This window comes from Sinocyclocheilus grahami, unplaced genomic scaffold (genome assembly GCF_001515645.1).
Source record: "Sinocyclocheilus grahami isolate Dianchi unplaced genomic scaffold, SAMN03320097.WGS_v1.1 scaffold715.1, whole genome shotgun sequence".
NCBI classification, from domain to species: Eukaryota; Metazoa; Chordata; class Actinopteri; order Cypriniformes; family Cyprinidae; genus Sinocyclocheilus; species Sinocyclocheilus grahami.
The window spans coordinates 46,878-74,792 of NW_015505894.1; the positions used below are offsets into that span (position 1 = coordinate 46,878).

The window sequence follows — 27,915 nt, forward strand, 5'->3', positions numbered from 1 at the left end:
AAGATGCAGGACAACCACCTAGCAGTGCATTACAATAGTCCAGTCTAGAGGTCATGAATGCATGAACTAGCTTTTCTGCATCAGAAACAGGTATCATGTTTCGTAACTTGGCAATGTTTCTAAGATGGAAGAATGCCGTTTTTGTAACATAGGAAATATGATTTTCAAAAGACAAGTTGCTATCTAATATAACACCCAGATTCTTGACTGTAGAGGAAGTAACCGTGCATCCGTCTAGTTGCAAATTGTTGCAAATTCTTGTCTGTCCTCTTTTCCTCACGTGTCTTTATATGTGTTCCATTGCTCCTCCGCTTGCCCCGCCTTGCGCTTCTCACCAGCCATTCACATGGACGTATTCATTAGGTTAATACAAACAAACAGATCACCCTTCAAATGGTTATTGACATGCATATCAATCGTGTTTGCTCAACAAGAAAGTCTTTAAGTTGACATGCCAAGATATATTGCATCTGAAGGTCTCCTGCAGTGTATATGCTCTGCTCTTGAAGGTCATGGTAAAAGTCACACTCCATTCTGTTGATGGAAAATATGCGGCGTAATCTGATTTAGGTCTCTCATTTTAACTAAGTTATCTTTGGATTCTATCAGTTCAGCAAACAGTAAACCAAAGACATCTCTGACACAGTGAAAATTAATTTTGCATTATTGCAGAAAAATGCACCACACCTCATCTCTTTCAGGCACCAATTTATTTGAGCTTGTTTACAGCGTTTTCTCTGTCATTCTGTGTGTGTGTGTGTGTGTTTTGTTTCAACCTACTGCATGGAATATGTAATATTTGCTGAAACAAAGGCCTCAATTTGAAATTGTCTCAATTCCAAAACAGAATCTCATTACTTCGTACCAACAAACTGCAGGAGTAATCATAACATGCCTGCTTGCCTCGCTGGAGGCTGTTTAGCAAGACCAGTAAGGGCTGCAAGTCACATCAAAGTGGAGTGTTTGCATCAGCGTCACCGATTTTGTCACCAATGGCAAAAAAGTTTTTGGAATTTATATTTTAATGACAAATAATTGGGTAGCATCCAAACAGGAAGCAGATGAAGACATGAATAGAAAAAAATTAAATTAAATAATAAATAATGTGGGTGGTAAATCACACACACACACCATTTTATGTACCAAAACCCTCAAATGTGTTCCTTTTAACTCAAATTATACTGCTAAATTATAATTTATATTATTATCATAGCATTATCATTAATATTATTAAACACTTGATAAAAAAAAAAGCAATAAAATGAAGATTCTCACAAAGTACCACATATTCTGCTGTTTCATTTCAAAAAGTTTCTTTCTTTAAAGAAGAATAGTACACTCTTAAAAATAAAGGTGCTTCAAAAGGTTCTTCAAGCGATGCCATAGAAGAACCATTTTTGGTTCCACAAAGAACCATTTAGTCAAAGGTTCTTTAAAGAACCATCTCTTTCTTACCTTTTTATAATCTGAAGAACCTTCTTTTCGCCACAAAGAACCTTTTGTGAAACAGAAAGGTTCTTCAGATGTTAAAGGTTCTTTATGAAACCATTTAGACAAATGTTCTTCTATGGCATCGTGAAGCACCTTTATTTTTAAGAGTGCAAACAAAAAAGGGGAAAAATGTTTCACTATCAGTTATTTCAAGCTATTATTTACTTTTCTTTTTTTATGGAACGTTTTTATAAACTGTATTCCTTATGCATATTGTCCAATCTAGTTAAAACATACTTAGGCCTATATCATACATGATTCCTCCATACCCTACAATTATTTCTACTGCAGTCATGCCAGTTCCTGCATCAGTGAAGGTGAAGTGGTTAGTCGCTGCCATATAAATTTCCTCTGGCACATTTATGTATGAAATCATCTGAGGCAATAAATAAGTCAGTACTCCTATAGAGAAGGTGATGAACGTTCCTGTTTTGCATTCCCAGTGATTCCAGCTCTCTGTGTGTGTGCTAGAGGGAGCTATCAGATCACTGCATCAGCCTTCTGGATGGATGTATTAGCATGATGTATAAACTACACTTGTGCACAATGCAGGAAACAGCGGAAGCAATTCTGCATGAATATACTGTATCTTAGCATTGTCTTGACCTCAGAACAGAACCCATCCAGAGGTTCAAAATTTAATTTCTTACAATTTTTTTCCACGGCCTTGGATTGATGTGTACCGTTTAAGAATAAGGCTGACATTAGGTTGAAGGTCATTGTTTTGTAAAAACATGAAGACACAGGCCGTTAAAATTAGCAGTTATTGACATTGCCTTTGCTTTTGTAGACAGTTTATTCAGATTCATTTATGGATATTGTCACTCTGATAAGCCGACTCATGTCTGAAAATCTAAATACAAAACACACAAACAGTAATACATAGCATAAAAGGGGGAAATGCACAAGCATTACATAAGGGGAACAACTGCATAATTATAATACTGTAGACATAATGCTAATGAAACACAAAATAAGCATGTTATTTTGTTTATATACTTTTACACAGTCACAGAATCACATCTGTTAAAATTAACTGTTATGTGATGGCAAAATTAATCTGATAACTCATAACTAATGATGGGCGATATTGACCTGATATATTGTGCATCTTTAGTTTCTTGGCTTTTCTGGTTGAAATTATATTTCCAGAATGTGGGGGTGCATACATATGCTACTGTGGCTGCTTACCATGGGAAATGTGCTCTGTGTGTAAGGTCAGTCAGGTTACAGCTTCAACCACATCAAGCATGCTAACAGCTTATAAACACACATTACTTTAATACATTAACATTTTTAGAAGGAAATGCTATTTAAATGAAAACAAACACTGCATTCATGCACAGCCTTATATTGCCAGATTTACATTTTTTTTAAGTATGCAAATCATGTACTTTTAACTGCACTGTTTTTTCACACTTTTGCAAATCTTTCCACATGACGACAATTGTGATTAAAGTTCACTTCCTGAAACTACTTCCTCACTATTACTGAACAAGCCTCAATCTTCATATTCACATCAGCAACTGGCAGATGACCATGGAGTACCAGAACATTTCTAACAGCTCTCTGTTTGCCCGTACCTCAGTGGAGGAGCTTGTATCCAGCACTGTTCTGGGATTGTGCTGTGCTCTGGGTGTACCAGGTAATATAGCGGTGCTGGTTATGCTCACCCAACATTTAAAGGAGGGCAGTTTTACCCCAAAACTGATGCTGAGTCTGGCTGTCTCGGATCTACTGAGTCTGATTTCTCTGCCTGTGTGGATCTATGCCCTCCTGAACGGCTGGGTTTTTGGCCATGGTCTGTGTAAGCTATTTTCCTATGTAGTCTACTGGAGCCTCTACAGTAGTGTGCTTTCTGTCACCTTGTTGAGTGTGCAAAGGTACCTGCAGGTGCTGTATCCACAGCGATGGGCGAAGCTTGGACAGAAGGGCCAAAAGGGGCTGATTTTTGGGATATGGACATCAAGTGGAGCTATGGGTTCTTATGCTCTTTATTTCCGAAATGTGAAGAAGAAGAAGGACAGGCTTTTACACTGTTATCAGGATTACACAAATAAACAAGAACAATTAGCTGTCTTACTTGTAGAGACTCTAGTGATGTTTGTTGTGCCTCTCTTCAGCCTGTTGTTCTTCTACCTTAGACTTCATCAACGGATAAGTCAGTCAGCTTCCTTCAAAAGCCACAGGCTGACAAAACTGTCTGTCAGAATCGTAGTGGCCTTCTTCATATTCAGCACCCCCTGTATGATCAACAACTTGGTCTTAATGGCAGTGTCATGGGAATCAGATGTCAGCAACAATGTAACCGGGGCTCTTTTCTTCATCAACAGTTGCGTGAACCCCTTTCTTTACGCTTTTTCAGCTCGAACGCTGCAATGCAGAAGAAAACAGCATTCAGACGAGCCACAACAACATCAGAATGAAACTGAGTAAGCTGTAAAGCAAAAGCTTTTCTGAGTCTAATATTAATTATTTGCTTTTGAACTGTGCCTACACTCTTAAAAATAAAGATGCTGTAAAGGTTTCTTCACAGCGGTGCCATAGAAGAACCATTTTTTTCCATTCATTGAAGAACTTTTCATCATGCTTTCTTTGTCTTATGTAAAGGTTGTAGCATGAACATTTTCAGTAAGCCTTCATCTTCTTTTTTCAAAAATGGTAAGGAATGTTGTCATGCTGAGGCAGGTAAACCACACTTGGTCTTCTGACTGCAGCTTTTAAAGAGAGATGAACTTTCTGAGCACACAGTGAAGGAACTTCAACCTCTACACAAAGAAAAAGGATGCCAACAAAGACTTGTTCTTTTGTTGTAATTTTGTTTGAATTGAAGTCTAAATGAAAGTGGTTATACAACAGTTTGGGTTGTGTTTGTAAACATAGTTGTCAAAGTTGTAAATATCAGAGTAGTTTTTACAAGATAGTACTGTTTCAGACTTTCTGTTTAAATATTCACATTAAGTTTAATGTGTTATTTGCTGTTTCTTTGTCAATTCCTTTTGTGCTAGCAGCGCACCTTTCTTCACATTGCCGTACTAGCTCAAACTCCGCTCACTAAAGACCATAAACTTCACCTAGTGAAATTCAGCTGGACGTCGCGTTCCTAAACACGAGGAGCAAACGGAACATCTGACACAGACCCTGAGCAGCAGTTTGAATCCGTGAGAAGAAAGAGGAGGAGATCGTATCTCTACTCGGCGGATGATTTGTTTGCATTGTGCATGTCTTTCCCCCATTGCAGATGTGAAGAGTGGAATGAGCTGCTTTTACACTCTGGTTTCACTGCAGCATGGGAACTGCTGTGTCCAAGAAGAAGAACTTAAGGAATGATGCGATTTCTTCTGTTGCCGCAAAAGTTAGGTGAGTCTCTGCAGCCGCTGCAGCACGTCTCATTGAGGCTCATGTGCTGATGCACGGAACTATCACATCTCATCACACCTCATATCATAGTTTCCTTGCTGTTGACGACTGTACAACTAAGATAAAGATCTGTCAGTACTGTATCAGTGACAGTTCCTGAGGGCTAGGCTGTAATGGGGCTGTTGACGACACTTTGTATATGCTACATAACTAGCTTGCTAGTAACTTTGTTAAATTATCTTAACTTAAATCATCCTACTCCTAAGGGCTTTTTAACGAAAATTAAATTAGGCTATTTATGGTGGTAACATTATTTGGACTAGTTTGCTCAGAAAGAATCAAAAATGTTGTTTAGTTACTGTTGAGCTAACAGCAGTGAACATATTTATTATACGTGTGTTGTTGTTTTTGCTTTTGTTTTATTGTTGTCCTTGTTATAACGATGATATACTGGTGGTGTTGATGATGACGATAAAAAATATTGTTGTTGTTGTTATTATTATTATTATTATCATCATCATATGCTATTTTCCGAATTCATCAGTTTACAGTATCCTGGTGATTAGGCTTAAACCAAAAAAATATTTTTTGATTATTATTATTTAGTATGTTATTTTGTATGTTTTAATTAATTATACTTCCAAATGAATATACTTAAAATTCAGTACAGTTTAATTTCATTGTCATTTTGGTTTTTGTTTGCTCATCAAACAATGCAAATATTCATAAGGCTGATTCTCCATGACACTATGTCACTCTCAGTCACAGCTGGCAAATTTCTCAGTCGGCATGAAGTCACTAGATTAGGCCTACTTTACTGACACTGTTTGTTCTTTTTACTTGTCTAGTATATTTGTTTATATAGGTCATCTGGAGTTTTGTGAAGTGATTGGACCCAACCAACAGGATTGTGTGAGCCTTTGAAAGGCTTCCTCACTGAGTCAATCAGTTAGTCGCTCGTTCATTTGTCCACACGCTGTAAATGACCATTAACAACCTTCTGAATTCACATTATTACATCACTGCGTTTTCCCTGAATCGGCTGTCACCAAACTTCTGACCAGCCCTTGAGACTCCCTCTGCATTACAGTGACAGTGTGATCACATGCTGTATTCATCCTCTCTCTATAATTCATCTGTTTAGCTGGGTGATGCTTGACAGCTTCAGACTTAGCCGAGCAGCACTTCAATATGTGCTTTATGCTTTGTACAGAGAAATATACTCTGGACAAGAGGGAAGCGTGATCATTTCCAGTGCGTTTCCTCCCCGTCTCTACTGCTGCTTCAACCTAGTTGACTTTCTCAGATGGGCTACTGTTGTGTAAGATGCCTATAGACTGTTTGGATATGGACTGAACTGCACTACATAGGCCTTGTGGGAGCCCGATATGGCTACTTGACAACAGCATTACTTGTGAGGTGTTCTTTATTTCCAGTTTTAGAGTGTAAAGGTTCAAATTTCTCCTGCATCCAAAGACAGACAGAAAGTGGGAACCACGCTAAAATGACAGCCCGATGCCAATTAGAGCTACGCAGTGAGAGGCTATATATCTACAAGCTTCCCAGTTGTCTCACAGGCTGACATGTAAATGTCTAATTAAATCTTGAGACCACCTGCAGTTGTACTGGAGGGAGGCCCAGATTATACAAAAACTTGTATGTTTATATGTGTGTGACGACGCTTAGGGTCAGACTGGGACACATGCTGTTTTTCTGTCTTTTTGCTAATGTTTCACAGAGTTATTGCATTAGAAAGCCGATAAATAAAATAACTATTACAAAGTTTATCATATATTTTTATTTTCTTCGATAATTTTAGTCAAGGTTTTATAGCATCATCTTACAATAAAGTGTTTTGTGATTACAATTTTTTGTTACCGAGTCTCGTTTTTACATTTATTTTTGAATGATGTGTGCATTTGTGAGATGTTTAATTCCAGACTTAAGATTTTCTGTCGGGTCTAATATAGTTGGTCCACCTCTGTAGAAAGCCTGCATGGCATTGACAGGTTGACTAACCAATGAAACGTACAGCACAAACTGTGATGGTTGGACTGATATGATTAGGGATCTTATTAAAAGAAACCTTAGTCACTAACATTGAGATTTTTTACACAGATGTTGAGGTTACCCCACGGCCGAAACAGCACCAAGTTTGGCAGATTTCCCCCACATCTTGCTTGTTAGTTATACCATCTGGAATAATGTGCTTTATAGGGATGCTCCGATTGATCGGCCAGAGATCGGTATCGGCCGATAATCACATTTTATGACTCGATCGGTACTCACTAACTTGGCCGATCTCACGAACCGATCGCAATTTGATGCGTGGGGACATAAATGATTTGGTGCCGCAGTCATGTCATCGCCAGTGTGGAAATGCAATGACGTTGTGTTTATCAGCCAGCCATGGCACGTTTCTGATGCGGCTCTCCGCGCTGCTTGGATAAAAATAATCTTTTGTGAGTTGTCACAGCGTGGAGGACAGAACAAAACCTTGTCGGAGCCTGCTCTTAAATTAACATTTATTTATAAAACAAAACAACTTCTTTGGCCATATTAGCCTACTCAATAGCATTAACACAGGCTTTACTCCTTTCAAACTTTATCTGGAATGTCACCGTTTCTGTCACTGCAACTTCCTGATCAGGCGAACGAATACACACACACACACACACACACGAAATCGTCTGCCTCATGAAAAAAAAAGATTAAAAAAAAAATGTAGTTAATATTTGCATCATTTATGATTTATTTTATCCATCCGTGACCCACCCGCAAATAATCAGAATGCATTTTTTATTACCCAACCCGCGGATTATCCATAGCACCTGTAAAAGGAAAAGCAAAATAAGTTTGCTGCGTAAATCAGATGGACTTACTGAAAAAGCAAATTAATTTTCTGCCAGCAAGAGGTTCTTTAAAGCAGGAGAAACAGAGGTTTCCCCAGTAACGGCTGTACACAAAGCAGCGCTGAGCTCACAAACGCTGCTTTATCAGGTGTATAACATGCAAGATGAAATGAAAATTACATCGAACATTTTCTAAAGCTAGTCTTCCTTCAGAAATACAGTGATATAAAAACACCCGCACCTCGTTTAGATTTTTAAACGTGCAGTACGTGCTCATGTTTATTCAGCGAAGCCTTTTGGAAAATCCGTCAGTTTTGATATTGTGGCGAGCACCACAAATAAATAAATGTATGGGAAACACATCCCACAGCACAACCACCTGAGCCCAACTTCAGTCTACTCATCACCTTAACTTTAACTGCGTTTGTAGCCGGTGCCATAGCCAGACTGGTAAACAAACACAGACCGGAAGTTAACTTCGTGCCAGGCGCGTGCGTCTATATGAAGCTTGAAGCATCAGAATCTGCATAGGTATCGGCCGATCACCATGACAAGAAATCGGTACTCAGTATCGGCTCCAAAAATCCTGATCGGAGCATCCCTAGTGCTTTATCTTCCTCTTCTGAATAATAATATCCTCCCTTCTCCTCTTGTTTTACTAATGAGCAAGCCAAGTTGCCCACCGAAGCATTCTGAACAAGCCCTTTTGCAGCTTAGTTCCAATAAATGGCCTTTTTGTACTGCAGGGGGAGTTTTGAGTTCTAAAAGGTCTCAAACATTTGGAATGGATCAGCTGGGACATTTTGGTCGATTGCCATTTGGAGCTAAAATGTTTGCTAGTGCGACTAATTTAGAGACCTGCTCGGAGCCTGCTCTTAAATTAACATTTATTTATAAAACAAAACAACTTCTTTGGCCATATTAGCCTACTCAATAGCATTAACACAGGCTTTACTCCTTTCAAACTTTATCTGGAATGTCACCGTTTCTGTCACTGCAACTTCCTGATCAGGCGAACGAATACACACACACACACACACACACGAAATCGTCTGCCTCATGAAAAAAAAAGATTAAAAAAAAAATGTAGTTAATATTTGCATCATTTATGATTTATTTTATCCATCCGTGACCCACCCGCAAATAATCAGAATGCATTTTTTATTACCCAACCCGCGGATTATCCATAGCACCTGTAAAAGGAAAAGCAAAATAAGTTTGCTGCGTAAATCAGATGGACTTACTGAAAAAGCAAATTAATTTTCTGCCAGCAAGAGGTTCTTTAAAGCAGGAGAAACAGAGGTTTCCCCAGTAACGGCTGTACACAAAGCAGCGCTGAGCTCACAAACGCTGCTTTATCAGGTGTATAACATGCAAGATGAAATGAAAATTACATCGAACATTTTCTAAAGCTAGTCTTCCTTCAGAAATACAGTGATATAAAAACACCCGCACCTCGTTTAGATTTTTAAACGTGCAGTACGTGCTCATGTTTATTCAGCGAAGCCTTTTGGAAAATCCGTCAGTTTTGATATTGTGGCGAGCACCACAAATAAATAAATGTATGGGAAACACATCCCACAGCACAACCACCTGAGCCCAACTTCAGTCTACTCATCACCTTAACTTTAACTGCGTTTGTAGCCGGTGCCATAGCCAGACTGGTAAACAAACACAGACCGGAAGTTAACTTCGTGCCAGGCGCGTGCGTCTATATGAAGCTTGAAGCATCAGAATCTGCATAGGTATCGGCCGATCACCATGACAAGAAATCGGTACTCAGTATCGGCTCCAAAAATCCTGATCGGAGCATCCCTAGTGCTTTATCTTCCTCTTCTGAATAATAATATCCTCCCTTCTCCTCTTGTTTTACTAATGAGCAAGCCAAGTTGCCCACCGAAGCATTCTGAACAAGCCCTTTTGCAGCTTAGTTCCAATAAATGGCCTTTTTGTACTGCAGGGGGAGTTTTGAGTTCTAAAAGGTCTCAAACATTTGGAATGGATCAGCTGGGACATTTTGGTCGATTGCCATTTGGAGCTAAAATGTTTGCTAGTGCGACTAATTTAGAGACCTGCTCATTATGTGTTAATGAATTTCTAATGTGGAGATTTTAAAAGCTGAATGCCAATGGCAGATGTTGAGCATTTTCAAAATGAATATGATTCACTGTTTAGTTCACACTACAAGCTTACATAAATTCTAGCTGTCAATGACAAAAACTCTTAGATGGCAGTGAGGACAGTGTGAGATGATGGCCTGAACGGTACACTAAGAAATCAAATAAGCAAAAAGAACACAATTTGTAAACAAGTGAACGAGGAGGAGGACGCAAAAAAGCGAGAGAAAGGGGTCATGTCACACACGGATGTTCTGGATAATGCGTGCTGAGGCACTCAAGAACAAATTGTACTTGCTTTTTACTAAATTAGTGTAGCACACCAAAGTGGTCTGCTGAAGTCAGTGTCACCCAGGGCAAAAGCAGTCATTCCTGGATATGTTTGTGCCTGAACGGACGCCTAAAAAAAACAGCAGTGCAAGAACAGCTCCAGGGTTTGTTATATCCACTCTCCATTACCCATGCTGCCTTTGTAAATCCTCGCGCTTTCTATCTATATGCCAGTGTGTATTTGAGTCCACGTTGGGGCAGTTATTGTTTTTACATCTGCTCGTATCTTCATGTTGTTCATCTGAGTCACTAGTCATCCACCTCTTCTTCTGGACCACCACGGGGCTTTCGTCCAGTAGTCTTGTTTAAAGCATCTGCTTTAGTTAATACGGTTAAAACACTTCTCTCCGAGTTCCCTTGGGTTCTCCCTTCCCCCATTTTTGTCACATGGCTGAAAACATGAGAGATGCTCCCAGATGTACACGCTACTACACCATCAGACAAACTGGCATGAAGCGAAGGCTAGTCTGTGTGTGTGAGAGAAAGTGGCGATAAGATTGTGAGAGATTTGGCCGTCTCATACCCTAGTGCTTCCCAATATTTATTATTCATATCTTAATTCTCTCCAACTGAGTAGCTGTGTTGTTTTTAATCGGTTCAGTTTTAAAAAAAAGAACAGTAAACTATCCTAGGTAATTGGTTTTGCCCCCGCTCTTAGGCAGAAGGTATTAATGCAGAACAATTGGATTTCAAAGAAGCGCAAATGAATTACAGAGAGTGGACAAGCGCAGGCATTTTTGAGGTTCAGCGGTTCAGCTGTGAAGCTGTGGGAATGCGGTATCGCTTTCCCTGCTTTACTCCTTGTTACCATCTTTAACAAAGGATAGATTGTAAAACAAGCCAACGGGGTCAGTGATGGGGGGCCTCTGACTGTCAGGGATCTCCAGCTGAGAGGCACATGGTGGCCTGATACTTGGAAACAAGCCAGCTTTATTTACATATACAGTAAATAATTGAACTGTGCTTGAATGTGTGCCAATAACTATTGCTATAACAAAATAAATGAGGAAATGAGGGGTTGCTGTCTTTTCCTGGCTCATCTTTAGCACCAACAGTGACTATTATACAGATTTGATGTTGAATGTTAGTTGTGGGGCATCTCTTTTGTGCAGATTCATTGCAATTGCTTGTTATTTGAGCATTACATTAAAGGTGACATATCATGAAAATCTGACTTTTCCAGGGTTTAAGTGCTATAATCAGGACTCCGGTGCATCTACCAACCAAGGAAACGTGAAAAAGATGAACCCAGTAACTTTGTTTTGGTAAGCCTTTTTCTGCAAGCGTCTGAAAAAAACAAGTGCGTCTGATTTCGCTCCCCTAGTGACGTTGCAAAGGGATCTCATTATAATATTACCGCCCCTTAATCTGTAAGTTTCCACCCACGGCACCGTCATTTTGATTTTGCAAGCGACAACGGGGTACCAGTTCTAATGCCATGTGAAAGTTTGAGCAGAACATGCTAACTGTTCTGTCTTTAGCGGCACAGACGAGCACAGAACACTATTTAGAGTCCCAGCCTCAGAGGAGACAGTGGATTTATTTACTGTATGTTGCTGCTGCCACACAGATCTGAAATAAACATGCAATTTATTTCCCAGCTATTTACCTTCACAGACATATCCAACTGTTTTTGTAACTCATGTGTGTTTTTAATGTAAACTTGTGTGTGAATGAGAACTTGGATTAGTAACGTTACTCGCATGCTGTGACAGCTGCTTCCTGTACGTGTGCACTCAGAAAACCATATTTCAGAAGTTAAAACTAATATGGTTTAAAACGCATGATTTCAGCGCAATAAACATGATAATCAGAATCAAAACAGATGTTTTTTAGCAGGTACGAGCTGTAATGGCACAGCTCTATTCTGAGCTCTATTCATATATAATGACATAAAATACAAAAACACAAATTCAAGCGAATCGTTCCCACAGCTAAAGTTTAGCTGCTAAACTGTGAACACTTAAAACAAATAATGGTCGATACATTAGTGTTAACGTGACTAACTGATGAAACAATACAGTTTGTAAACCAAAATATGTCTACTGTAATGTTTGAAGATGACAGACAAAAGACGCTCTAGCTTTAACTTTTAATCAGAACGCAGAACAGCTGTATCACAGTCTAACTAACTCACTTGTCTCTCCCGCATTAACCCTATAACTGCCGGTGCAGCAAAATAAACAGCAATTTCACAATGATTATAAAGTCTGTGTTTAATAATAAATAATGTAGTGTAGCATAAAGTAATTAGAACAACGTCAGTCTACATTAATCGACACATTCTTAGGAAATAGTGAGTTCACAGCGAATTATCTGAACTACTTCAGTAAGACAGTAATATTGTGCTTTACCTGGAAACCTAAACCTGCACCAGGTATACATCACATATTAGCAAAAAACTTGATATTTTAAACACTCAATTGAAAATGTACACATAGCGTATCAATCGTACTTACAGGTTGTGGTTCGGAGAGCTTGTTAGTCCAAATTAAGAAGATTGGAAGCCAACGCAGATAAAAGCCAAGATTAGAGAAGAAGTCCTTGGTAAAATGACATGCACACAACAAAAGGTTCGAATTGTATTTCTGTGGTATCCTTGAACACAGCATCTTCTCAACATGATGTAAACACACTAACTAGTTGAAGTGTTTGTGGGCAGGTCAGACTCGTCGCGGGCAGGGGGGGATTATGCAGATGTGTTACCCAGTGACGTATACAGGCAAACAGGCAAAAGATTCGAAAATGTGACGACTCGTTAAAGCGATTCAGAATCAGCTCTCTCTTTTGAGAGACAATATCTTTATTTATCATGCACTTTTTTGATTAACAACTTTGCAGATTGTTTTCATTTAAGGATAGCTACGTTATAAACCGCAAAAGAGATATTGTTCAAAAACCCATATGACCTGCTCTTTAAGAGCACCACAGAGTCCATTTCAAGTTAACCAAGTCAGTAAAATCATAACACAAACTCTGTGCTCTCTTTTAGTTCTAGTTCACCCCTGACCTCTCGCCCCATCACACTGTGGAGTGAGACAGTGAGAAGAATGATGAGAAAGGGATTGAATGATTCCACTCTGCACCACTCTTCCCATCTGTTAGAAGAGTTTGTTGAGTGAGGAGAGAGAGGGATGCACATGCTGGCTACTATTTAATTATTCAAAGTGTCGTTGCAGGAAAGCATGGCTACTCCAACAACAGAACCATCCCATTTCCCAGCATCTCTTGAGAAGTGCCGAGACTGCACAATTTGCTAATAGCGTGCTGATTATGGGTTTGTGTGCTTGTTGGAGGTGTTTGTCAGTTCACCGCGTGCATCTAGGTGCAATTGTGTAGCTTCCATGTTTCTCAAGGGTGCAGGGATAGAGGTGAGCTTCAGTGTATTATTTATGCATGTTAGAATCTACATATTTAGTGCGCTTTTGTGGGAAGGCATCATTAGCTGGGAACTAAATTAAAGGCAAGGAGAGTGAAACAGGTTTGGTGCTATTTTTCATTTGTACATGGTAGTTGGTTTACTCCCCCAGCATATGCGAGTAATTAGGCTACATTAGTTGTGTTCTCGCTGTGCCATACAGGAGGGGAATGCTGTGTAAGTCTTTCCCATGGTTAAGAGGTGGAGTGATGCATTTGATAATGGAATGTAGCAACTCTTCGAATGCATTAATGATTTGTATAAATCATGTGTGTATGCTAATTATAAGAGCCATCGGGAGTGCAAATGCAGCTTTTTCTTTTTTTCTTTTTCTTTTTTCAATGGACATGAATTTTGGAAGCCTTATTTTTTTTTTTTTTTTTTTTTTTTTTTTTTTTTTTTTTTTTGGATGGTACTGCTACAATACTATTAATTTGAGATAGATAGATATATATGAGACATAAATTAGAATTTGGAAGAGAAATTTTTCCTCAAACATTGCGTGAAGGTCATCCTGTTGGTTAAATCAGAGGAAAGGTATGGCAATGTAGCACAAAGAGTTCTTTGATACCTGTATTTTATTGTTGAGAACACACGGTTCTACTAATAAAGCTGTTTCTTTTTTCCTTCACTATAACCAACCAATCTTCCTTGCTATGCTTCCTGAGCTATCTCTCCCTCTCTTTATATAGCAAGTCATAAGGGGGCCATGTTCTTGTGCCAGAGCAGCTGAGTGACCTCATACTGGAAGCCGGTTGTATCTAGATTTCATTCAGTGCTTTACACTTCATTGCTCAGACAAGTTATGGGATGTGGAGAAATTCTGCATTTTTCTGAATGCATCTGCAGGTGTGGTATACCAGTTTAAATTGCCTGGACATCTTGTGACATTATCTGCTAATGTTTCTCATTTTCACTTGTGAGGTGTTTGGATATGGGAAATCGACTGAGTTAGACCTGTAGTTTTATGTTTTATGAAGAGGAAAAAACAGTATTTAGTCTTGACTGCACATTTCACACTGTGTTCCGGCGAGTCGAATTATAAAGCGGACATTATATTTAAATGCAAAACCACATAAATCACTCAATCACGTCGGTGGCCAAGGGCAATATCTAAAATTGCATTATCAAGTTAGTGGTCTGTAAATGTCTCTATGTAACACTTTAGGACAGAGAGTTCCACCGATATGGATATGAAAGATGGAAGCTGTTTGCAATATTATCATGAAAAACAAACTGCTTGTTAAGACGTGATGTATTGAATACTGTTTCCAGGTCCAAGCTTCTGTGCCATTTCAATTGAGAATACTATCTCAGCAGCCATTTATGAGCACTGAACCGTGTACGCTGCATTCTCCTGGCACCAGTATTTTAATGATTCAGAAAATATTAATCTGACCAGCTGAGATTTTAGTATAGGTTAAGTGGATTTTTCGGTAGCACCACATCACACTGTCTGTAACTTTATAGTAGCACCATTTGTCGTTTGCTTTGAAATCGAAAGAGCATTTGGACCTGGAAACTGTGATACATGACGTCAGACTTAACAACTTGACTACTGAGAACTAAAAGCAGTAGCATGTGAAAGTACATCAAGACAGAGTTCTATCTCCATTCTTTGATTTGGTCTCCTGTTTGTCTCTCTGCAGAGCAGCTCGAGCATTTGGAGAGTACCTTTCTCACACGCACCCTGAGAACCGCAACGGATCAGGTTAGGTCCATTCTACCTCATGCCCTACCTTCATTTGTCCTGAAGTCTTTTTTTCTCCTCCTGTTTACCTTGTGAAGTGCTTGAATGTATTAGTACTTGCCATAAGAAAGCATCATCCTTCAGTTTCAACATTAATTACACTTCTGTCCACTCATCCAGTCATCCTTTAATTGATCATTACAGGAGAGCTTGATTGGCACCTGTTGCTTTGCCGAGACAAGACGATGAAAAATCTGTTTATCTTGGTCTCTTTCTGTCTCTTACTCCAGATCACTTGCTATCTGACACCTTCATTAGTCAAGACACAGACTCCCCAGACATCAGCCGACTGAATAACAATAACAGCCTCCAGCCATACTCCCAACACACTCTCCTAGTCAAGCCCAGTCAAGAAGAGGTTCAGCCAGGCAGCCAGTCTGCACCCCTTCCTACCAGTTCCAAACGTCGTCTCTCCAAAGAACGCAGCCTTTCTTCTGAGGACCAGCATCATCAAAGGTGTGTAGAGAGCTCTTTGAAGCCAGCACGCGTCTACACCATTACTAGGGAGCAAGATATGCTTGGAGGCCAGGGAAGCAAGGAGTGCCTGGAGCTAGAGGTGCTGAAGAGGACCACAGAACCGCCAAGAACCAATGCTCCCTCCAGTTTACGTGGCAGCCATCATCGAGGAAGCCACCATCGTGGAAATAACGGCCCTACCCACCAGCATCACTACAGCCATGCACCTCTGACACAACCTTTGCAGAGCTCAGGGAGCGCCCATAACATCCGGGACTGGGGGTCGAGGCGGAGCAGGTCGAGGGAGGATTGCACGCCGGATTGTGTGGACTGCATTCGGCCACACTGCCAGAGCCAGCGCTCTCTAGACCTTGAGACGTCACCTCACGGTGGTGGCAAACAGCACAAGAAGCTAGAGAGGATGTACAGTGAGGACCGTGTGTCCTCTGATGATCGAGGTAAGGAGAAGATCACCATCACTGAATGGTGGATTATTGGTTAAATCATTGTGAGATTTACACCGTACCTGTTACCTTTGCTTAGGCTATCTCTTTTTGTTTGCAGAGGATCACTCGAACAGCTGGTTCCCTAAAGAGAACATGTTTAGCTTCCAGACTGCAACCACCACCATGCAAGCGTGAGTAAACATGGGAATTCATTGCATCAAATCTGCTGCTTCCTCTTGAGTGGGGTTGGTCTATGAAGCAGACTTGTAACTATCCTGACTCATGCATGTGGGAGGACAGGAGGTATTCTATTTCACCTTTCTTTCTTTCTTTCTTTCTTTCTTTCTTTCTTTCTTTCTTTCTTTCTTTTCCTGATCCTCTTTTTACCTTCTTTACCTTCCTAACTTGCTCTGGCTTTTGTTTCTTCTTTCTTTTTATTTCAGTTTTTGTTCCTTTGTCTCTTCATTCTTCTCTTCCCATTTATGTTTCCTTTCCTCTTTATCATTGCCTCATTCTCATTGCCTCTTTCTTTGCCCTTTTCTCTTTCTTCCCCTTCTTTTTTCACTTCCTCTTTCTTTTCCTTTGTTTCTTCATCTTTCTTTCTACATTTCCATTTCTGTTTCCTTCTTCTTGCTCTTTGCTTACTTCCTTTTCCTCTTTATTTTCTCCTTTATTGTTCCATTTCCTCATTTTCTTCCTCTTTTTCTTTCCAGTTCTTTTTTCCCTTTTTCTTTCTCTTTGCCTTCTGCATTCTCTTTTCCACTTCTACTTTCCCTTTATTATCTCTTCCTTTTTCTTTCTTTTTCGTCCCATCACTTACTTTTTCTTTTCCTTTGTCTCTTCATCTTTCTTTCTTATTTCCATTTCTGTTCCCTTCCTCTTTCCCTTAGCTTTCTTTTTCTTCCTTTTGCTCTTTTTCTCCTTTATTTTCCATTTCCTCTTTCTCTTCCTCATTTTCTTTCTGTTTCTTTTTTCCCTTTCTCTATCTCTGTCTTCTTCATTTTCTTTTCCCCTTCTATTTTCCTTTTTTTCTCTTCCCTTTCTTCTTTTTCATCCCCTTCCTGTTTCACTTTCTTTACCCTTTGCCTGTTCTTTCCATTCCTGTGTCCCCTCTTCTTTCTCTTTACCTTCTTTGTTCTCTTACGTTCCTCTGTTCCTTCCTGTTTCCTATTTTCCTTTTTTTTCTTTTTTGAGTGATCTCAGGCTTCGTTATTCTCCGTGCACAGATGCTCTCACTCAGCCTGACTGCTTAATTATCACCTGTCGGGCAGAAGTCTTAATCACAGAGCCCACTGGCTGAGACCCCCCCACTGGGGTGCAGTCCACCTCCCTCCAGCCGACATGGTTGTTGTCTCCCCCTCAACCTCACTGTGCCCTCCCACCTCATCATCTGGTGTCAGTTCTCCTTGGCTTTCCCCTCCCACTATATCCCTCTTCCTGTCTATGAATACTTTGCTATCTCTGCAGCTACTTAATTCACTTTCTCTTCTGACTTATTAATTCCCCTTTTTGCTGGGTCTAATTGACACTTTCACTTCAGAATCCTTTTAATTTGTGTAAAATGTCAGTGTTTTCTCCTGTGGTTCTTTCTTTCTTTCTTTCTTTCTTTCTTTTCCTGATCCTCTTTTTACCTTCTTTACCTTCCTAACTTGCTCTGGCTTTTGTTCTTCTTTCTTTTTATTTCAGTTTTTGTTCCTTTGTCTCTTCATTCTTCTCTTCCCATTTATGTTTCCTTTCCTCTTTATCATTGCCTCATTCTCATTGCCTCTTTCTTTGCCCTTTTCTCTTTCTTCCCCTTCTTTTTTCACTTCCTCTTTCTTTTCCTTTGTTTCTTCATCTTTCTTTCTACATTTCCATTTCTGTTTCCTTCTTCTTGCTCTTTGCTTACTTCCTTTTCCTCTTTATTTTCTCCTTTATTGTTCCATTTCCTCATTTTCTTCCTCTTTTTCTTTCCAGTTCTTTTTTCCCTTTTTCTTTCTCTTTGCCTTCTGCATTCTCTTTTCCACTTCTACTTTCCCTTTATTATCTCTTCCTTTTTCTTTCTTTTTCGTCCCATCACTTACTTTTTCTTTTCCTTTGTCTCTTCATCTTTCTTTCTTATTTCCATTTCTGTTCCCTTCCTCTTTCCCTTAGCTTTCTTTTTCTTCCTTTTGCTCTTTTTCTCCTTTATTTTCCATTTCCTCTCTCTTCCTCATTTTCTTTCTGTTTCTTTTTTCCCTTTCTCTATCTCTGTCTTCTTCATTTTCTTTTCCCCTTCTATTTTCCTTTTTTTCTCTTCCCTTTCTTCTTTTTCATCCCCTTCCTGTTTCACTTTCTTTACCCTTTGCCTGTTCTTTCCATTCCTGTGTCCCCTCTTCTTTCTCTTTACCTTCTTTGTTCTCTTACGTTCCTCTGTTCCTTCCTGTTTCCTATTTTCCTTTTTTTTCTTTTTTGAGTGATCTCAGGCTTTGTTATTCTCCGTGCACAGATGCTCTCACTCAGCCTGACTGCTTAATTATCACCTGTCGGGCAGAAGTCTTAATCACAGAGCCCACTGGCTGAGACCCCCCCACTGGGGTGCAGTCCACCTCCCTCCAGCCGACATGGTTGTTGTCTCCCCCTCAACCTCACTGTGCCCTCCCACCTCATCATCTGGTGTCAGTTCTCCTTGGCTTTCCCCTCCCACTATATCCCTCTTCCTGTCTATGAATACTTTGCTATCTCTGCAGCTACTTAATTCACTTTCTCTTCTGACTTATTAATTCCCCTTTTTGCTGGGTCTAATTGACACTTTCACTTCAGAATCCTTTTAATTTGTGTAAAATGTCAGTGTTTTCTCCTGTGGTCGGCTATAGAGCTGCAACTTTTTGTGATAATTGACTGTAATAGGTAATGATAAAGCATTTGGTGATCCTTTCAAAAGACCCGATTCATGTGTTTATATTTGAAAAACACTCTGTATTTCCTGCATACCTTACCTTTTTACTTGCTTTTCATGTGTTTTCTAGTGATGGTTAAAGCACTTGCTCTCTCTTTCCTCTTTATATCTTCTTTATTATGCATTTTTCCTTGGCTCTAAAGAATATCGTGAGTATACCTTGCTCATTAGCCCACTGTTTTAAAAACTCAACATATCACTCCATCCCCACCATCTGCTCCTCTGTGCTGCTGCCTATTCTGTCCTGTGTTAACTCTCACTCCACCAGCATTACACAGAATGTTTGAAGTTATGAAGGAACTCTGTCTCACACAGCACAAATACTGCTCACGATACACCAAGTGTGATTCATTTGGACCGTTGTCACTAATCACGTTTCAACTGCCTGTTTGTTGTACTATGTAATGACTTTGATTACTTAATTTTAGGGAATTAATTATTATTAATTCATTCAGGTTTTGAAAGGACTCGGATCTGAACATTTGAGGTCCACCTGATTAAAACTGAATTCAAATCTAATAGTTTACACTTTAAATCAACGGTCGGCCAGCAAGCCGGTGATCTCTGTATCGATCGTGAAGTTTCAACTGAAGTGTTTGAGTTCTTAGATGGTCTCGCTGTGCAATGTTACAGCTTGGGAGCGCTTTTGTCGCGCTCACCAAGGTGAAAGCCAAAAGTCTTGAGAGAGAGAAGCGAGCAAACCCGAGAGAGCTTTGTATTCCTTTTAAGCAGGCTCGATGTTGGTCCATCCCATATGCGCGATTGTCCAATCGGACGCTGTTGCAGGCTTAGCGACGCCCTGTGTGGGTCCCTTCTCGTGCATAAATTAAAATGCTGTTCAATTCATCACGTGGGGAAATGTCTTTGCAGGTTTTGTTAATAACTTCTATAAAGTGTCGTACAACACACACCGTTCAAAATAACAGCTTTTCACTCATTTCAATGTTACTTAAATATCATGACCATTCCCACAAGCCTAAACTTCGCATATCTGGCATACACAGAGTACCTTTAATCACTTTATCTATAAAAAAGGGTTATAAAGTATCGATTAAACTTCATAGGTTACAATAAACACATCAAACAGAAAGCATATTATTCACGAGTTTATTGCTCCGATACTTTAAATTATTTTACTGATTGTCTTATGAATTGTCTGTGTACGTTCTGTTTCTTTGTCTGTGACAAAAGAAACGTAAGGGTTTCAGTCATGCAGGAAGAAGATGGTCAAAAAGTCATGTGGCGTCACGCTGTATATCCCGTGCTTGCAGGCCCGAGGGTGTGATTAAATTACTGTCCTTTTCCTGTTTGGACATAATAGTTCCTTCCATTGGTGGTCACAAGACATCTTGGTTTCTATATGTTGTGAACGAACGTTCCAGTTCTGATACAAAGAAAGCTTTGTTGTCTCCTGATTGAATTAGTTTCGATCTCATGAGTAGATGAGACAAGACTGACAGGAAATCGCCCCCCGAATATTGGAGTCATGTGCTGGGATGATCCCATGGCATATCAGGGTCTGTTTATGGATAGAAATCCCTACAAATACTATGATGACTTGACCTTTGAAGTTTTCTGGGTTTTAGTTACAAAAGCTCTATTCCAAAACCGACTGAGATTTACTGGCTTGTTCGTAAGTGACTGATCTGGAACGTTCTTCATAGGCAACTCTGAATGCCACATAAATGGCACTTAAAGCTCATAGGAGACTCAACTCCTGTTGATAAGCATTTTTAATAGTAAAAATAAAAGGACAGGAATCAGACTGCAGTATGTTGATGCTTTAGCTCAAGTACAAGTGAACTTGACTAAGTTTGAATTCAAAATACCATACTAGCATACTACGTTTTTCTCATTTATTGTAAATACTGTATGTTTGAAAGAAATGCAAAATAACACCATTACATAAAACCTTTTCATGCATGCTAAGTTACAAAAATGATACTGTAGTGTCTAAATCACCTGGAGCACATAAATAAAAATAACATAATTTTTTAGTTACATAAAACAATACAATTATAAAGTTTTGATATTGAATAAACTATCGTCAAAATCTCCATTTGCAATGCTATCTTAAACTGTATCTTAAAAACAAGGTGTAAGAGAGCAGAAAAATTTATCTACCTACCTTTAGGAATAGCCTTCATGTCAGGAGTCTGCCTACGATTTCCTAAAATAAGATCTAGGTAGACAGTTGACTAGATTTTGGAACAGAGCTTGTGTTTTGACTATAATGCAAGGTATATTTTAAAATATATGACAAAATGGTAGACTGGCCCTGGAATATGGTAATTGCTGCCATCACTGTGTTGAATATTGCACATAAAATATATAAATATAGCCTGAATATACCCCAGAAAAGTCACTAATCTCAAGATTTGCACGCAGTGTTCCAAGACCGTCGGCAGTCTGTCAAGGCTCTGAAGGATTTCAGGATGCATCGACATGCAATTACATGCACACACACACACTGTCTGAACGTAGCTTCTGGGCTGCCATTAACCTCATCTGCTGAGGACAGGGGTTTGATTTAACGTCAGGTGTCAGTAATGATGGCCGTACCTTCTGTCACGCTGTGAAAAACAATAGATGCACAGCAGATATGATAACCACTCCCACAAAGATGTTATAGATTTCTGTGAATTCATCCTCTGTGCTGGTTGGTGACTGAGTGTCTGTTACACTTGACTTCACTGTGGTCGTAGTGTTTAGTGTGTGTACGTGCCTGTAGTGTCCCGTTGACCTGTGGGTGGTGATCACCTGTTGTGGTTTGAACCGTCCTAGCCACTCTAGATTTTTTCCCCTCGCACTGCTCTCTGTGCACACACACCTACACCCACAACCTATAACACTGTGACCGGTCCCAGCAGGGCGTTCCGTGGAATCGCAGAGAGAAAGAGGAGAAAAAGAGAGCAAGAGGCCACCGCACTGATGGAGAGGTACTGTCTAATGCCCTGTGCCCTGTGTCACAGCCCTTCCCTCAACACACACATGTAGAATGAGACAGTGGAGAGATGGTGTTTGTGTTTTGTGTTGTCCTGTGTTAGTGTAGAATTATGGTGTGTGTATCCTCTCAGAATCTTTAGTCCTCACTCCAATCCTGCACACTTCACATGAGGATCTACTTTTCGTTCATGGCACTTTTCCCTGTGGAATCGTGATGCTAAGCTTACCAAACAGAAAGCCAGCAGCAGTTTATTGATCGAAACCCACAGATTTCTACTGAAGCCGGTTTCCACTTCAGAGTAAACAATAAAGGTGGTTATTGTGAGATAAAGTTTAAGATAAGAAATAGTCACAATTGTTAGATATAGACTTCCGTTCAGAATGTTGGTGAATGTTGGTTAATTTTTTAAGAAATTAATATCTTTACAAAACCTTAAAATAATGCATTCTTTTAAACTTTCCTTTCCTCAGTGGATCCTGGAAAAAAATGTGTTGCAGCTTCCATAAAATATTAAGCAATGAGTTTTCAACAGTAAAAAAGATTCTTATCAGGATCATGTGACACTGAAGACTACAGGAAGGATTGCCGATCACAGGAATAAATTGCACATTAAAATATATTAAAATGGAATTAATCATAATATTTCGCAATATTACTGTTTTACTGTATTTTTTATCAAATAAATGCAGCTTTGGTCTGTATAAGAGAATTATTTCAAAAACATTAAACATTCTGCACCAAAATTGGGAATGGTAGTGTGTAGTCACAATTACAGGAAATAAAGTTACAATTATATAAATGAAGTCACAATATTTATATATTTATTTATTTTTACTCTGAAGCGGAAACCAGCTTCTTTAGATTTAAACTAAGGAGTCAGTGGAGAAAAAAAAAATGTTCTTAACATTTCTAACTGCTATTTTCTAACTTTCTTACTAACAATATGCTATTCATTTAATGTTGTAACACTAGCAATAATCTCCTTTTTTTTGTTCATTTATTAAATAAATGTGTTACCAAGAAACTAACATTTTTTTAGACTCTACTGGGTAGGCTTATTGTCTGGGTCAGAGGTGACACGTTTATTTTTCTATCATAGTGGGTGTTTATTTATTTATTTATTTTAACAGAGCCATTGATATTTCTGACCTCTACACCTAACCCTCACACAAATGTATGTTGATTAAGCCATTTTGTGGTCTCAGCGATTTCAGGTTTTACTGCCTTTGAATGAAGGTAAAACCTTGACCCGTACACAAAGCATTTGTGTATATATGTGTGTGTGTGTCTGTCTGTTTGGCTGCTTGGTTCAATAGGCCAATCGCATAACCAAAGGTGCAGTGCCTGAAGTGTGTTAGTCGATACAGCTGACAACTGAACACTTTCAGAGTTTCACTTATCGGTCTAGAGTCACGCAGCACACTAACGCCATGAATAACTCCACATTAAAATATATTAAAATGGAATTAATCATAATATTTCGCAATATTACTGTTTTACTGTATTTTTTATCAAATAAATGCAGCTTTGGTCTGTATAAGAGAATTATTTCAAAAACATTAAACATTCTGACACCAAAATTGGGAATGGTAGTGTGTAGTCACAATTACAGGAAATAAAGTTACAATTATATAAATGAAGTCACAATATTTATATATTTATTTATTTTTACTCTGAAGCGGAAACCAGCTTCTTTAGATTTAAACTAAGGAGTCAGTGGAGAAAAAAAAAAATTCTTAACATTTCTAACTGCTATTTTCTAACTTTCTTACTAACAATATGCTATTCATTTAATGTTGTAACACTAGCAATAATCTCCTTTTTTTGTTCATTTATTAAATAAATGTGTTACCAAGAAACTAACATTTTTTTAGACTCTACTGGGTAGGCTTATTGTCTGGGTCAGAGGTGACACGTTTATTTTTCTATCATAGTGGGTGTTTATTTATTTATTTATTTTAACAGAGCCATTGATATTTCTGACCTCTACACCTAACCCTCACACAAATGTATGTTGATTAAGCCATTTTGTGGTCTCAGCGATTTCAGGTTTTACTGCCTTTGAATGAAGGTAAAACCTTGACCCGTACACAAAGCATTTGTGTATATATGTGTGTGTGTGTCTGTCTGTTTGGCTGCTTGGTTCAATAGGCCAATCGCATAACCAAAGGTGCAGTGCCTGAAGTGTGTTAGTCGATACAGCTGACAACTGAACACTTTCAGAGTTTCACTTATCGGTCTAGAGTCACGCAGCACACTAACGCCATGAATAACTCAACAGCAAATCTCATTATGCCAGGTCGAATTGGCTTACGTATTTAAAAACACTTGTTCACCGGTAAATCCTAATTGGTCTGCTGGCAGATCATCAAAAACTTCTTCCAACATGATTCTGAATTGCTAAAGAGAACTAATGTGTAATGCAATTACGTTGAATCACAATCCATTTATTTCCATATGACTTAACTGAGTCAGTAAGTTAACTGCACAGTTGGATTGGACCTGTCTGATTAGTGAACAAATCATTTTAGTTTTGTGAATAGCATCAGATGATTCAAATGAATGATTAATTCACAAATCAGATAGCTGTACTTCTCAAGAATGCACCCAAGAGAGGTAGAGCATATGTCAAGATGTTCATTGAATGAGTCATTTTGACTACTTTTCAGATATTTTTTATGGTGACTTGGGAACTTGACAGTTCTCGTTCACTTTAATTATTTTGTAGTGGCCAAGATGTTTCTAAAAAGCAGTATCTACAGGTCTGTTCCCTGAGCATGGAACTAATAATAAAATTACAATTTTTGAGTGAACTATCTCTTGAAGCTCATAGTATTTTGGATTATGCTGAGTTTCTTTATCTGATGGAAACAGTGGAACATGCACTAGATCTTCTGATGAGTTGTTTCATAGAAGCTGTTTCTGATGTACCCGTTAAATGGCTGTGCTTCTTAAGAAATATGTGATATTTTATTCTTTGCATAAAAAGGAACAAATATATAGGCTATATAGATATATATATCTGTGAGGATCAACATGTCACACTCTGGTGATCAGACTGATCGCTCTATTTTCAGCACGCTCACAAATGAGGATTAAGATCATTAGAGCGTTTAATTAAAAATGGCCTGCTGAAAAGACATAGTTCTCTTGATATGCACTTCTATTTTTGAAACTGGATGAAGATCTGCACTCCTTCCTTGTCAGCCGGCACATTGACTTTGACAGCAGTTTAGAAGCATGTCAGCAAGACGGACATAAGGAGAAAAGCAGTTCTGACAACTATACAGATGCATTGTCAACGTGCTCTTTGTAAGCATCTCAAATATAAAAGCGATATTAAAAAAAGCCCACTTCTCTTTTGTAAAATGTTCACGTTGGTGGATTTGATTAGAGGCTCATAGCAGCTACATACTGTAAAAAATGTCCTCTGCTATGCATCACTGTACTGCAGGAAGATTAGTTTTCTCGCAGTATATTTAACTAACTTAGGCAGCAGTGCTGCTTTCTAATATTGTGGTGTTGTGCAACTGCATTATGCCTGCAGAAAAAATGCTAACGGTAAGATATTGACTGTGGGGAAATATGACACTGTGGCCATCAGTTTTGGATTCTGCATTTTGTAAAAGCCATTGCCTCATAATTTCATCCCTAGCCCAGCTCTCATTTATTTTAAAGGCTCTGCATTGACTGTGTGAGCTGCTCTATTATTTGTTGGCAAATGAGGAAAGACCACCTACCTCTCCACAGCACACTCTCCTACTATACTACACTACAGTGTAACCATGGTGACATGATGCATGGAGAACAAGTGTTTAGTGCTAACGAGAGGAGAGAGGCTGTCAGTTGAAAGAGTGGGTCAACTGAGCTTGCTTTCATTCTCTGATGAGGATGTTTGTAGTGGTCAATTTTCTGTGACTGATTTTCTGGTATTTCTGGTTTGAATCCGCAGTAATGAATTAGTACATAAAATGAAAGCATTTTTGCACTTTCTAGAAGATTATTCAAATTGTTTGCCAGTTTTAATGTGATAACTATGCTTTAGAAGCAGTGAAACACCTACCTATAAGTGAAATTTAAAGGGATAGTTCACCCAAAAATGAAAATTACCCCATGATTTACTCACCCTCAAGCCATCCTAGGTGTTTATGACTTTCTTCTTTCAGACAAATACAATCAAAATTACATAAAAAAATGTCCTGGCTCTTCCAAGCTTTATAATGGCAGTGAAAGGGGTTTAAGGTTTTGAAGGCCGATTTTGAAGATACATTATAAAAAGTACTCCACGCGGCTCCGGGGGGTTAATAATTGCCTTCTAAAGTGAATTGATGTGTTAGGAAAAATATCCATCTTTAAATCTTTACAAACTGTGTTCTCTAGCTTCCAATAACTCGCGTTGTACTCACATTCATGAGAGAGTGGCGTTCCAGCGGAAGATGTAGGACGTAGACAAACGCAGAGGAGAAAACAAAACAAAACTCCGGTCACAAATTAAAAGTACAAAACGAGGACTTGTAAAGAAAAATGTAAGAGGATTTTGATATAAATTAAGAGGAGACTGTTTTTTCTTTGCTGTAAACAAAACTTGGTTCTTGCGATATTAGCATATTAATTTGTGCCACAGAGAGCATACGACAGTTAGCGGAAGCTAAAGTATAAAGTTTAAAGTTTATTTGTAAAGTTTTAAATTATGATATTTTTGTTACACAAAAGCATCGATTCACTTCAGAAAGCCTTTTTAATCCCCCCAAGCTACGTGGAGCACTTTTTATGATGTATGGATGCAGTTATTTGGGCTTCAAAATCTAGAACCCCATTCACTGCCATTGGAAGAGCCAAGACATCTTTGTTTGAAGAAGGTTATATACACCTAGGATGGCTTGAGGGTGAGTAAATCATGGGGTAATTTTCATTTTTGGGTAAACTATCCTTTTAAGGTTCAAAGTAATTTTCTATGTTTCTCTGGCTAATAGAGTGTTTATACTGATATTCATCTACATAGATATAACATCACACAAAATCAAATGGTTCCCTTTCATGGGAACTTCGAACTGCGTCCTCTAGGGTTCGCTATGGGGAACGCCTCGTCGTGACTCTTACCAGTGCAAGTAAAAAAAAAAAAATACCTTATCCAATTTTTTTTTAATTTTATTTTTTTAATAAAGTATAGAGTAGTATTTGAGAACCTGTGCTCTCAAAAGGATGGCCTTGCCAGTGGTGACCTGTCTTATGTAGAATAAACAGGAGTCATTTCTCATGTTTGTTCATCATTCAAAAGTAAGTATAAACATATTCAAAAATACTGTTTACTTCTATAGTTGTAAAACTTTTAGTGGAAAAAAATACAAAATTCAGATAAAAATTAAGTTTTCTATTATGTTCATTTGAAATCTGCATAAAATAGATGTGATGTATATCTGGCTTCTAGAACAAGACGTAATGTAAGGCAGGACTTTATTTTGTCCACCAGTAATTGATTGGTTTGTTGGATCATTGTTGTTTGCTAATTGTTGCATTCTCATGTGAGTGACAAGTTGGTGGAAGAAAGAAATTACAGCCCCTGTTTCACGCCAGTGAAAATTTCATCAGAGAAGAGTAGCGATGTAATTGCGAGGAGGAGAGGAAGTTATTTTGATTAAAGATGACGAGGGCGTATGGTTTTTAAAAAAATAATGATGTGCACTGATAAATCATTTATAATAAACACTGCAATATTCCATAGTAAATAAGAATTGTCAATTTGGATTTCATGGTGACTTCAAGCTAATAGCTCAGACAGTGTGCTTGAGAATACAGTAATGAAAATATCTGGAAATACTGACCCACAGATG

The 27,915-nt window shown here is 38.7% G+C and overlaps 2 protein-coding genes across 5 annotated transcripts in view; both read left to right on the forward strand.

Annotated features, from left to right (window-relative positions):
• Nucleotides 1-3,030: 3,030 nt before the first annotated feature.
• On the forward strand, nucleotides 3,031-3,927 carry LOC107560213 (C-X-C chemokine receptor type 2-like). Its single transcript, XM_016244330.1, has one exon. It carries the CDS (start codon nucleotides 3,031-3,033, stop codon nucleotides 3,925-3,927), a length of 897 nt encoding a protein of 298 aa, XP_016099816.1.
• A 571-nt stretch (nucleotides 3,928-4,498) lies between these two features.
• The window catches only part of LOC107560226 (NMDA receptor synaptonuclear signaling and neuronal migration factor), a 35,160-nt gene continuing 11,743 nt past the window's right edge, over nucleotides 4,499-27,915 (forward strand). Inside the window, exons 1-6 of one of the 4 annotated variants that reach the window (XM_016244341.1) lie at nucleotides 4,499-4,851; nucleotides 15,218-15,279; nucleotides 15,549-16,232; nucleotides 16,339-16,411; nucleotides 19,281-19,286; nucleotides 22,008-22,076. In XM_016244341.1, the coding sequence (XP_016099827.1) occupies nucleotides 4,781-4,851; nucleotides 15,218-15,279; nucleotides 15,549-16,232; nucleotides 16,339-16,411; nucleotides 19,281-19,286; nucleotides 22,008-22,076 (965 nt within the window). In that variant the 5' untranslated portion in view covers nucleotides 4,499-4,780. The remainder of the gene's footprint in view (nucleotides 4,852-15,217; nucleotides 15,280-15,548; nucleotides 16,233-16,338; nucleotides 16,412-19,280; nucleotides 19,287-22,007; nucleotides 22,077-27,915) is intronic. The other 3 variants (XM_016244342.1, XM_016244343.1, XM_016244344.1) reach the window with 3 other exon arrangements.